This window comes from Triticum urartu, unplaced genomic scaffold (assembly GCF_003073215.2).
Source record: "Triticum urartu cultivar G1812 unplaced genomic scaffold, Tu2.1 TuUngrouped_contig_5603, whole genome shotgun sequence".
NCBI lineage: Eukaryota > Viridiplantae > Streptophyta > Magnoliopsida > Poales > Poaceae > Triticum > Triticum urartu.
Window position 1 is genome coordinate 1 of NW_024116291.1, and position 10,746 is coordinate 10,746.

At 47.5% G+C, this 10,746-nt stretch overlaps 1 protein-coding gene across 1 annotated transcript; it reads right to left on the minus strand.

Moving 5' to 3' along the window:
* Positions 1–9,558: 9,558 nt before the first annotated feature.
* LOC125529442 (histone H4-like) lies at positions 9,559–10,109 on the minus strand. The gene has a single exon (XM_048693851.1). It carries the CDS (start codon positions 10,016–10,018, stop codon positions 9,707–9,709), a length of 312 nt encoding a protein of 103 aa, XP_048549808.1. The 5' UTR covers positions 10,019–10,109; the 3' UTR covers positions 9,559–9,706.
* Positions 10,110–10,746: the final 637 nt, after the last annotated feature.

A 10,746-nucleotide genomic window follows, 5' to 3' on the forward strand; every position in this document is an offset into this window, starting at 1 on the left:
GACAGAAAAAAAATTCGTTCGGCCCAAAATGTCACGGATGTGTCTTTTTTTTGTAGTGCTTCTTTCTTTTTGTCGGTTTTGTGTGTGTGTTCTCGTTTTGTCTTGGTTTCCTTTCTTGTGTTCTGCCCAGTTTGGTCGGCCCTTTTTGAGGCAGAGCGGTACTACCGCTGCGTGAGCGGTACTACCGCTGACAAGCGTCAAGCGGTACTACCGGCCCACCCTAGCAGTACTACTGCTGTGGGGCGGGCGACGGGGGGTTATGTCGGGGCAGGGGGAGTTGCTTCTCCCCCATACCCATTCGCCCCCACTCGTCTTCCTCGTTGCTCCTGCAACCTCTCGCCGCAGGAGGGGCCTGGCCGGCCGTCGTTTTCATGCCGTCCCTCTCCATTTCCTCCGGTGGAGTCGATCCCCACCACGTCCTCTTGCCATGGATGCCGGTATTGCCCCCGTTCCCGTTCTCTCTTTGCCTAGATCTTGCATCTAGTTTTTAGGGGCAATAGGCATTGTTCTTCTCGTCTTTTGGCCAAGGCGAGGCTTGAGTAGGATGGAGATGGCTTCTAGGCACTGTGGTAGGTTTCTTTTTGAATTTGGCATCTCCGGTAGTGCCGGATCTGACCACGGCAGTAGGGAACCGCCGTTCCCCATCTGGCGCGGTACTACCGCTCTCCTCGAGCGGTACTACCGCTCAAGCGGTACTGCCGCTGTTGTGTCACGGTACTACCGCTCATGCGGTACTGCCGCTGTTGGGTCGCGGTACTACCGCTGGATGCCCAGTTCCATCTTTTCTTACCAAGCTTGGATCCTTGTTGTTTCGTTTGGTGGTTTATGCTCTTTCTTTCGTGTGTTTCTTCTGGTCGTGTGTTTTGGTTCCAGGTGATGATCATCCTGAGCAGCAGGTCCGTCGTGTCAAGCCCGGTCGTGCAACGTCAAAGCGCTACGCCACTTCTGCGCAAGCGCGCTACCGCACTTCTGAGTCAGCAGGTGGTTCCTCTAGTACTCAACCGCCGCCAGCAGGCGCAACCTCAAGTGCTCCACCGCCACCTCAGCAGTCGAAGAGATCCGCCATCAAGCCAAAGGAAAAGACTGTGACTGAGATGACTGCCAAGGAGTTTTGGGCAAAGCGTCGCCGCAACCCCTATGAGGAAGACCAAGATCCCACTTGGGTCAACCGCCCGTTCTGGAACCGCTTTCAGTTTTCCATCTATTTTGATGTGATCAAGGCTAAGAAGAATCTCTATGTTGATGTACGCTCCATCGACACGGATGCTATGGAGAAGGAACCTGAGTACTTTGGCGAAGCCCTTCAGATGTGTTCTCAGCTGAACATTCTCAGAATCATGCAGTTCAAAAAGGATTTTGATGCAGATTTGGTGGCTCAATTATTTGCTAATGCTCATCTTGGAACTTATGCCGACAGGACTCTGACTTGGATGACCAATGTCAAGTTGCTTTCCGTCAAGTGGAAGGCCTTCATGGAGTTACTTGAGGTGGAAGATCATGGGCTTGAGACTCCAGTCGGCTTTCGCCCTCACCACAATGCTACCTCCACTCACAAGCAAGCCCTCTGGCCCTACTGTACTGTGAAGGTTCACCCTGTGACTAAGAAGGAAACCTATGAGCTGTCTGCCTTTCTGGACATCCTTCATCGTGTCTTCCGAGAGACTCTCTTCCCTCGCATCGGGAATCTGGATATGGTCCACTCCTATCTCGTGGACATGCTTCTATTCTGCCAGCATGAGAAGGGAGCAAACACTGGAGAGTGCCTAGACATTCCTCATGTTATGTGGTCTGAACTTCTCTCTGCCGTTTCTGAGCGCAAGTGCCCAATCTATGGTCCATTCATCATGCGGCTCATTGAGAAGGCCTAGGCACGTGTCTATCCCAAGGAGATGTTGGAAACTGGAGAATTGGTTTCCCATGAGATCAAGCGTCTGAGAAAGAAGGACAATTGGGGCACCCCAGTGCCTAAACCAGGGGGTCCATCTACTGCTGCTGACATGGAGACCGAGGGTGGGGCTGCGGCCGATGATCACAATCAGGACTTTGGGCCTTCTAGTGCAGAACCCTCTTGGGCAAAGAAGCTTAAACGCAAGATGAAGAAGCTCTTCTGCATGGAGTCTCATGGTCAGCACATGACTCATGTGGCTGAGAAGCAGGCCAGGGGGCGTCACAAGGAGCTCATGCGTCAACTGGGTGCGACCGTTGCCAGCGGTTCTGAGGGCCAGATCACTGAAGAGGAGGAATGGATTCAGTAGCACTGTCCGTGGACCAATTCAGACACCGAGCAGTTTCCGACTGAGGATGGCAGTGTGGATGACCCTGCCAGGATGTGATGAGGTTGCTATCACCTGGAGCCGTAGCTTCCCTCTTTTTCCTTTTGGTGTCTTGCTGCCAAAGGGGGAGAGAGTAGGGATTTGTGTTGTTGCCGTGTTGCGAGTGTGTCTTTGTGGTTTGTGGTGTCTTGTGTTTTCTCGTCGTTTTGCTTGGTTTGGTTTTGTGACAGTGAGACCTAAATTCTAGACATATGGTGTGAGACATATGCTACCCTATCTTTACCTTATTATTTATGTCTATTCAGTATTGTAGTATCTTATGAGTTGCATGCTTATCCTGTTTTATACCCTGCTCTTATGTATCCCGTGCTTAGAACTTTTGGACTATAAAATATAGGGGGAGTGTTGATCTGAATGTGTGTGCCTTGCATTCCAAAGGCACTACTAACTAGGTGCACACATTCAGGGGAGCCCGTCTATATTTTGTAGTTCTAAGTTTCCTTACTTTTATGTCTTTTCCCTGTGCAAATCCTGGTTGTCATCAATCCACCAAAAGGGGGAGATTGTTAAGGCATATCTCTCTCGATGTAGTTTTGGTGATTGATGACAACATATTTGCGGACTAACCTTGTGCTTTGAGCATTTCAGAGATTCATCCTTTGGCTTGAGATGATTTCTTTCCCCTCGGAGTGTTTTTCAAGACGGTGTAGCTCTTTCGTTTCTTGTTGGTGGATTAGTTTCGTATGAGTTACTGTACTATCAAGAGGGGTCCGCTTTGGTATGGCTAGGGTGGAATCATCGTGTACACTTTCATTTCACACCCTCTGGGCCTCCTGTGTCGTTGGAGGTCTTATTCCCTGCTGTTTGGGCAGTCTTTAGCCCGAGCGGTAGTACCGCGGTGCCTAGCGGTAGTACCGCTTGTGTGTCCTCAGCGGCAGTACCGTTGCGGTACCGGGCCACTACCGCCTCGACTCGAGGGGGGCACTTCTCGTGTCGGGTTGTGCGGCACTTGCAGCGGTAGTAGGTGTAGTAGTACCGCTCGAGAGCGGTAGTACCGCCCTGCCACCGCGGCAGTACGGCGCTGGGCCTGTCCGGCAGTACCGCGCTGGGCCAGTCCCTCCTCTATCTTCAAGCCCTCTCTGGTTCGGCGGTAGTACCGCTGGATCCAGCGGTAGTACCGCTGCCCACTGCGGTAGTACCGCCCTCTGCGGGGCTGTTTAGTGGGGGAACGGTTGGATTGTTCCCCCTACTATAAAAGGGGGTCCCCTTCTTCTTCGTTGACCTACCTCTTCCCCCAAAAGCTCCATTATTGCTCCAAGCTCCATTTTCGCCCGATCTCTCTCTCTAGCCAACTAAACTTGTTGATTTGCTCGGGAGTAGTTGAGAAGGCCCCGATCTACACTTCCACCATGAGATATTTGATTCCTCCACTAATCCCTAGCGGATCTTGTTACTCTTGGGTGTTTGAGCACCCTAGACGGTTGAGGTCACCACGGAGCCATAGTCCATTGTGGTGAAGCTTCGTGGTGTTGTTGGGAGCCTCCGATTGAGCTGTGGAGTTTGCCCCAACCTTGTTTGTAAAGTTCCAGTCGCCGCCTCCAAAGGCACTAATAGTGGAATCACGGCATCTCGCATTGTGTGAGGGCGTGAGGAGAATACGGTGGCCCTAGTGGCTTCTTGGGGAGCATTGTGCCTCCACACCGCTCTAACGGAGACGTAGTTCCCCTCAAAAGGAAGGAACTTCGATAACACATCCTCATCTTCATCGGATCCACTCTTGGTTATCTCTTACCTTTACTTGTGCAAGCTTATTAGTGTTACTTCTCTTGCTTGCGTGTATGTTCGTTGTTGTTGCATCATATAGTTTGCTCACCTAGTTGCACATCTAGACAACCTACTTTGATGCAAAGTTTAATTTGGTAAAGAAAATTTAAAAAATTTTTAGTTGCCTATTCCCCCCCCCCCCCCCCCCTCTAGTCAACCATACCGATCCTTTCAGACATGTTTTGCAAAAAAATGTGATGAAAAAGTAAAACGACTATATCTTTTGCATACGATGTCGAAAAAACGTATAATATATCAAAATGTTCGGCACGAAAATCCGCATCCGATTTTGACGGCCATAGGACATTTTGTAAATTTTTAGAATCCTCAAATTCTAAAAGGAAAAAAAGATCATAAAATCTAAAAAGTGCATACGCACTATTTAGTTGAATGGAGCGGCCGGTCTTGTATGCATGTCACTGTTCATTTTTTGTCTCCTAGTGCATGTGGCTGTTAGCATTAAATGCATTTACACTGATTACTTCATTCCAAGAACAACAGATCCACGTGTATTTATTTCTGGTTTCAATTTTTTTTAAAGTCATTTCTTTCAAACCACGCGTCGGAATTCAGATCGGTCTTCACCGTTGGATTCCTCGTGATGTGATCTTTGAAACTAGATCCCGCATGTGTATGTTTTGATGGAATATTTTCGATGCCAACTTTGGTGCTATATGGTGCAACTTTAGTATTGTGTTGTGGAACTTTAGTAGGACATCGTGCAACTTTTTCGAAAACCAATTTTTGGATCTGCATGATCCAACTTCCTATGAGATTGCAAATCTAGCAACCATGACAACTTTGATGTGCAACTACTCTACCGTCCCGACCAACAACCTAGTAGTGGATGTGCATTTTTTTAGTGTTGGCACACCCTACCCCCACCTCCCACTGGAAGCGATATGTGCAACTTAGTCTATTGTTCAAGCCAGCTGCCTATTAGTCAATGTGCAACTCCTTCCCCTCCCTATTTGTGGACATGTATTTTCAGTTGGCGGGGGCGACAAACAGAGTTGCACATAGTCTGCTAGGTAGTTGGCCAGGGCAACATACGAAGTTGCACATCTCACAGTCAGAAACAGTTGAATGGTGAAAAATTGGCATTTATGAGGGTAGTGAAAAGTTGCACATAAACAGAGTGTTAAAGTTGCAAATCTCACTAGCAGGGGTGGTTTGGGCCGGGTGCTAGTAGGGAAACTACACATCCATGGCCCATGGGGGTACGAGAGAAATTTGCATATCACTGTTTGACAGTTGGCCATGGCAGTATCCGAAGTTGCACAATCACTGTTAGGCTGTTGGCTGATGCAGCAAATAGTGAATCACATCCACGGGCGGGGGAAAGTTGCACATCAACTACTATGTAGTTGGCATGGGCAACAGACGAAGTTGCACATCTCACTAGAAGAAGGTAGTTTGAGCGTGGAGGTAGGTAGCATAATTGAAAACTGCACGTCTACGGTGTAGGAGAAAAGTTGCACATCTCTGTCAGGTAGTTGCACATCGACGGCTAGTCAGTTGCACAAAACGGGGACAAAATTGCACAAAAAAAGTTTGTCAAAACATATCCATGCGGGATCTAGTTTCGAAGAGCACATCGCGAGGATTCCAGCGGTGAAAACGGATCTTAATTCCGACACGCGGATTGAAAGTTATGCTTTTTTTAGTTTTTAAAACCATGAATTAAATGCACCAAAGAATAAAACGCATACACCCAAGGGATGGATGTGCAGACATTTAAGGACCAGGTGGAAATCTTTATTAATTAGGTTGGTTAATTAGGAAGGGGGACAAAAAATTCTTAAAATAGTCGGCCGCCACGCAGCGCTAATGGGCAGTTGTTTGCCCGCTAAACGCGTCCAGAAAAGATATGCTCAAATTTCGGTTTTTTTGAATTTTGGTCAAACTATGGTCAAACTACTTATTCAAGAAATATTAGTGTTACTAAATAATTATTCAAGAATATTAGTGTTACTAAATAATTATTTCAGTTTTTTGACTTTTGGTCAAATCTGGTCAAACTGTGGTCAAACTACTTATTCAAGTAATATTAGTGTTACTAAATAATTATTGTTTTTAGAATAATAGTTTCAAACTCAAACGGTGATATGTGTGACCTAATGCTCAAGCTAAACTCCTTAGGGTTAATAGGATTGACAACTTACTATTGTGAGGAAAACAACAAGTGCAGACTTGTAAACTAGGGGGAATAGAACTCGGAAGTTAAGCGTGCTCAGTCTGAAGTAGTGAGAGGATGGGTGACCGGACGGAAAGTTAGACGATTTGGAATGAGTGATCCACACTTGAGCAGTTATGAGAGGTGATTAGAAACTAAATTGTCAAATAATTCAAAAAATTAAAAAAAACATTTTTTCTAAAAAATATCAAAAAAGATTTAAAAAATTAGTACTGATTGGTGTTACCAACCGGTACTAAAGGTCCCCCATACCACGGCGCGGGCTCGCGCCACGTGGTGGATGTTTAGTGGCGGTTCGTGCAGAACTGGGACTAAAGGAGGACCTTTAGTCCCATCCTTTAGTACCGGTTGCAGAACCGACACTAAAAGCCCTTACAACACTGTTGTATTCCTCACCGTATGCACATACATATGTACCTTTCCCCTGAAGTGTTGTATTGGGATATTCAACTTTGAGATTACATAAGTAGCTCGGCTGTTTGTTCCATCCTTGTGCTTAACTATCTTGCAGAAATGCAATGCCATTCCAGTAATCGATGCACCTATTCCTTCCTGCTACATACAACTTCTCTTCTACTCCCTCCGTATCAAAATATAAAAGCGTCTTATATTTTGATATGGAGGGAGTACTTTGGATGTACTCTATTGCGATGCAAGCTGGTGATGTGCAGCCTTTATGGGACACAAATAGGCATTTTTTTTGAGCATCAGTACAAACACAAGCGCTCATATACACGCGCATACACTCATCCCTATGAACGCACACACGCACATCCTATCCCTATGAGCATCTTCGAGAGACTGAGCCGGCATATCATCTTGAGATTTACGAAGTCCTTGTCGTCGACGGGAACGTCTCCTCCCACTGAAAGCGCATCACCGGAAATCCTAAAATAAATGCATGAATAATGCGAGCACCAGGATTTGAACCCTGGTGGGTTGGGGATACCACTGTCCACCTAACCAACTCAACCACAGGTTGATTCGCCACAAATAGGCATTAATTGGTTGCATATACCCATGGAAATTGCTCAATGGGTGGGGCTCGAGGTTAGATTTGCGCAACAATCACTCGGACTCATGGAGTGTGGAATTTACACCTGTCATGGGATCCTGGCGAGTAAGGCTGGAAAAAAAGCTCGCAAGCTAAATGAGTAGCTCGTGACTCGGCTCGAATCAACTCGAACTCGAAGAATAACGAGTCGAGCCGGGCTTTAGTTTAAGATCGTTTATAGACCAAGTTAAACGAGCCAGTTTCACAAGTACTTATGTAACTTGTGAGGCTCGGTACAAAAGATCAGCCACTCCCAATACAAAAAAAGACCAGCCACTCAGCACCCCGTGTCCCAGGCGCACAACACAAGGCCTAGCCGTTGAAGGGCCAGCCTCCTAGGAGACTCATGCGTTACAAGGAAATTAGTATTGTTTAGTGATATATATATATATATATATATATATATATATTGTGGGACATGGGGTGTATATATATTTAATATATACATAATCATTTTTATAATATTTAAGGGTTTTATGTTCATATCTTTAACGAGCTTAACAAGCTAAACGAGTCAGCTCGCGAGTTATACGAGTCAAGCCAATCTTGGATTTGAGCTTGTTATAATAATGAGTCAAGTAAAGCTAGCTCGTTAACGAAACGAGATCTAGCGAGTCGAACCGAGCTGGCTCGACTCGGCTCGAATTCCAGCCCTACTGACGAGCAATCGTTCTTCTGTTTCTCCAAACAAACTGAAACAGGAGGGCAGATTTCTGCCGCGCCAACCAACTGTTGTGGCCACTACTTCGACCATGCGTTCTGCTTTGACCAAGCCTTGCCTCTTTTTTGATGACTTTCATGAGAATTGATGGAGGGGCTGATTTGTGAAGGAAGACCCTTGCGTTCATTTCATTCTAAATGGTCCAACTCATGAGCATGGTGATGAAAACCATCGTATTCCTAGTCGGTACGTTCCTCTCAGATATATTGATTCACCAATCTTTTGTGGACCTCTTTAATGCCCAAGTGGTGGGAACCGGATCCTCTAACATTGTGAAGGAAAGTCATGGTACTACAGTGTTTGTCTAGTGTAAAATGAAGAAAAAAAGTTAGGGACTGTTAGTAGGTTGTTTATTGTTGGTATTTACTGTAAATATAAATAATTTAAAATTAATTTTATGTCACCATCAATTTGTTTGTATGTAATTACTATAAATGTACACAATAGGTCACCAATTTGTAAATTAATTTAAGCCATTTTAGCCATAATCATACGGATAAAAAAAAAGTTAAGGTATTGTAACTTTTTTAACTTTTCTTCTTAATGTTAGAGGATCTGGCTTCAAGTGGTGGCGTCGAGATGCTCAAGTTGGAGCCACCCCCTAACCAAACCCAAAGCCTCAAGGTTTAGCGACACTTGTAGAGCAAGTGGGAAGAAGTTTTTCTTTTAAGTTTTTGAAAACAGGCAACTCATGAACATAGATTTTTGACACTACACTAGTGTTAATAACATTCTTATATTATGGGATAGAGGGAGTACCATTGTACTCGTTCTATCATTTCAGGAAGCCCGAAATCTCAGCATTCAGGCAATAACAAAAAGAAACTTGGACAAATGACTAGGAGTACATGGGTAAGCTGTAAACCAAACCCGGACACGGTGAGTCGCTAATGATTGCATCTTGACCTCCACTCCAGTTCATGTCTTCCAACTTCCAACTGCATTCAGCTCATGCATGTTTTCAGCCAAACAAATCAATTGCTTCTTATCGTACTTAGAAAAGGACGTGACTGCTAAAAATCTATGTTCGGCCACAGAAATCAGCTGCCTCAGTTAAAAGATGCATCAGATGGTCAACTTCTATTTTCGAAAACAAGCAACAAAAAAACCCGGCTGCTCCCCGTGACATTTGAAGTGTTCAGGTCAGACACCCGGGTCTCAATGGGCAGCACATCTCTTATTTGAAACTTGGTTCAACTGGCAGAGCACAGGTGACAGGTTAATAATGTATTGACAGCCATGGAATTGGAGAAAGCACACGCTGTTTGGGGATTTTCATCTGAGTATCGAACCAGCTCATGCCGGGCATTTGACACTTGACAGTTGACAGGCCGGAATGCAGGGAGGGTTCAACTCTACTGCACACTGAAGCCAACACGATCGATTTGGGGACAGAAAAGTACAGCGACAGAAAATTGGGAACGCACGGACAAGATTAAACAAAGCGCACTTGTAAGATTTAACAACAGAGCAAGAGATTGCAGACGAATTCAGGGGTAAAATGCAGATATTTCCATTCTACATCGAAACAACAGACAGCAGCGAGATGCGGCCATTCCATTACACCGAACACTGAACAACCGATGGCTAGCTACGAAACTGGCGGCGCGAGGTGGATTCGACTGGACCGTCGGGGCCTAGCCGCCGAATCCGTAGAGGGTGCGTCCCTGTCGCTTGAGGGCGTAGACGACGTCCATGGCGGTGACGGTCTTGCGTCGGGCGTGCTCCGTGTAGGTGACGGCATCGCGGATGACGTTCTCGAGGAAGATCTTGAGCACGCCGCGGGTCTCCTCGTAGATGAGCCCCGAGATGCGCTTCCCGCCGCCCCTGCGCGCCAGACGGCGGAGGGCCGGCTTGGTGATGCCCTGGATGTTGTCGCGGAGCACCTTCCGGTGGCGCTTGGCGCCGCCCTTGCCGAGCCCCTTCCCTCCCTTGCCGCGGCCGGACATCTTCGCTTCCCTCTCCGGCGAGCTTCGCTTGGCTGCTCTGTGTGGGTTGCTGGTGGTGCTTGTTGCGGCGGTGTGGTGAGATGAGATGGGGCGTGGGGGATTTATTTGTAGCTGCGAGGTTTCCGGCGAGGAGATGGGCGCGATCCGCGTGATGCGGGGTGTGGGCCGTCGGATGTGAGACGGATGGCTAGGAGTGGGGAAGATGGGTGGCGCGGATCGGTGACGTGGCGTGGAGCGGGGGCGTGGGCGGGAGGAGGTGTGTTTTCTCGGGGTGTACTGGAGGGAGTAGCCTTTTTTTGTTTTTTTGAGGGATACTGGAGGGAGTAGCCGGGGCTTCTGTATACTGTTTTGGGCCTTGGGAGCAGCTTCGAGCCCGTTCACAGCTCCAGCCGCCGATAGCTTTCACGTGTATTTCCTATTTGGCGTGGGCGACTCAAACGGACATGGATTTTGTCCGCTTTTTGTCCGTTTAGGTCGCCCGTCCGCCTAGCGAACATGAGGCATACGCACACGGACGACGATTGTTCCCAACGCACAGACGCAAAAAGCGGACATGCATCTCTTTTCCCAGTCGCTCCTCTACTCCTCCTCGCCGGCAGGCACCTTTGCTTCCAGTCGTGTCGCCCCTTCCCTCCTTCTCGCCGGCGGGCACCTCCCCGTGCCGCCCCTCTGCTCCTCGTCATGCTGCCCCACTGCTTCCAGCCGCGTCGCTCCCTCCGCCCCCCGTC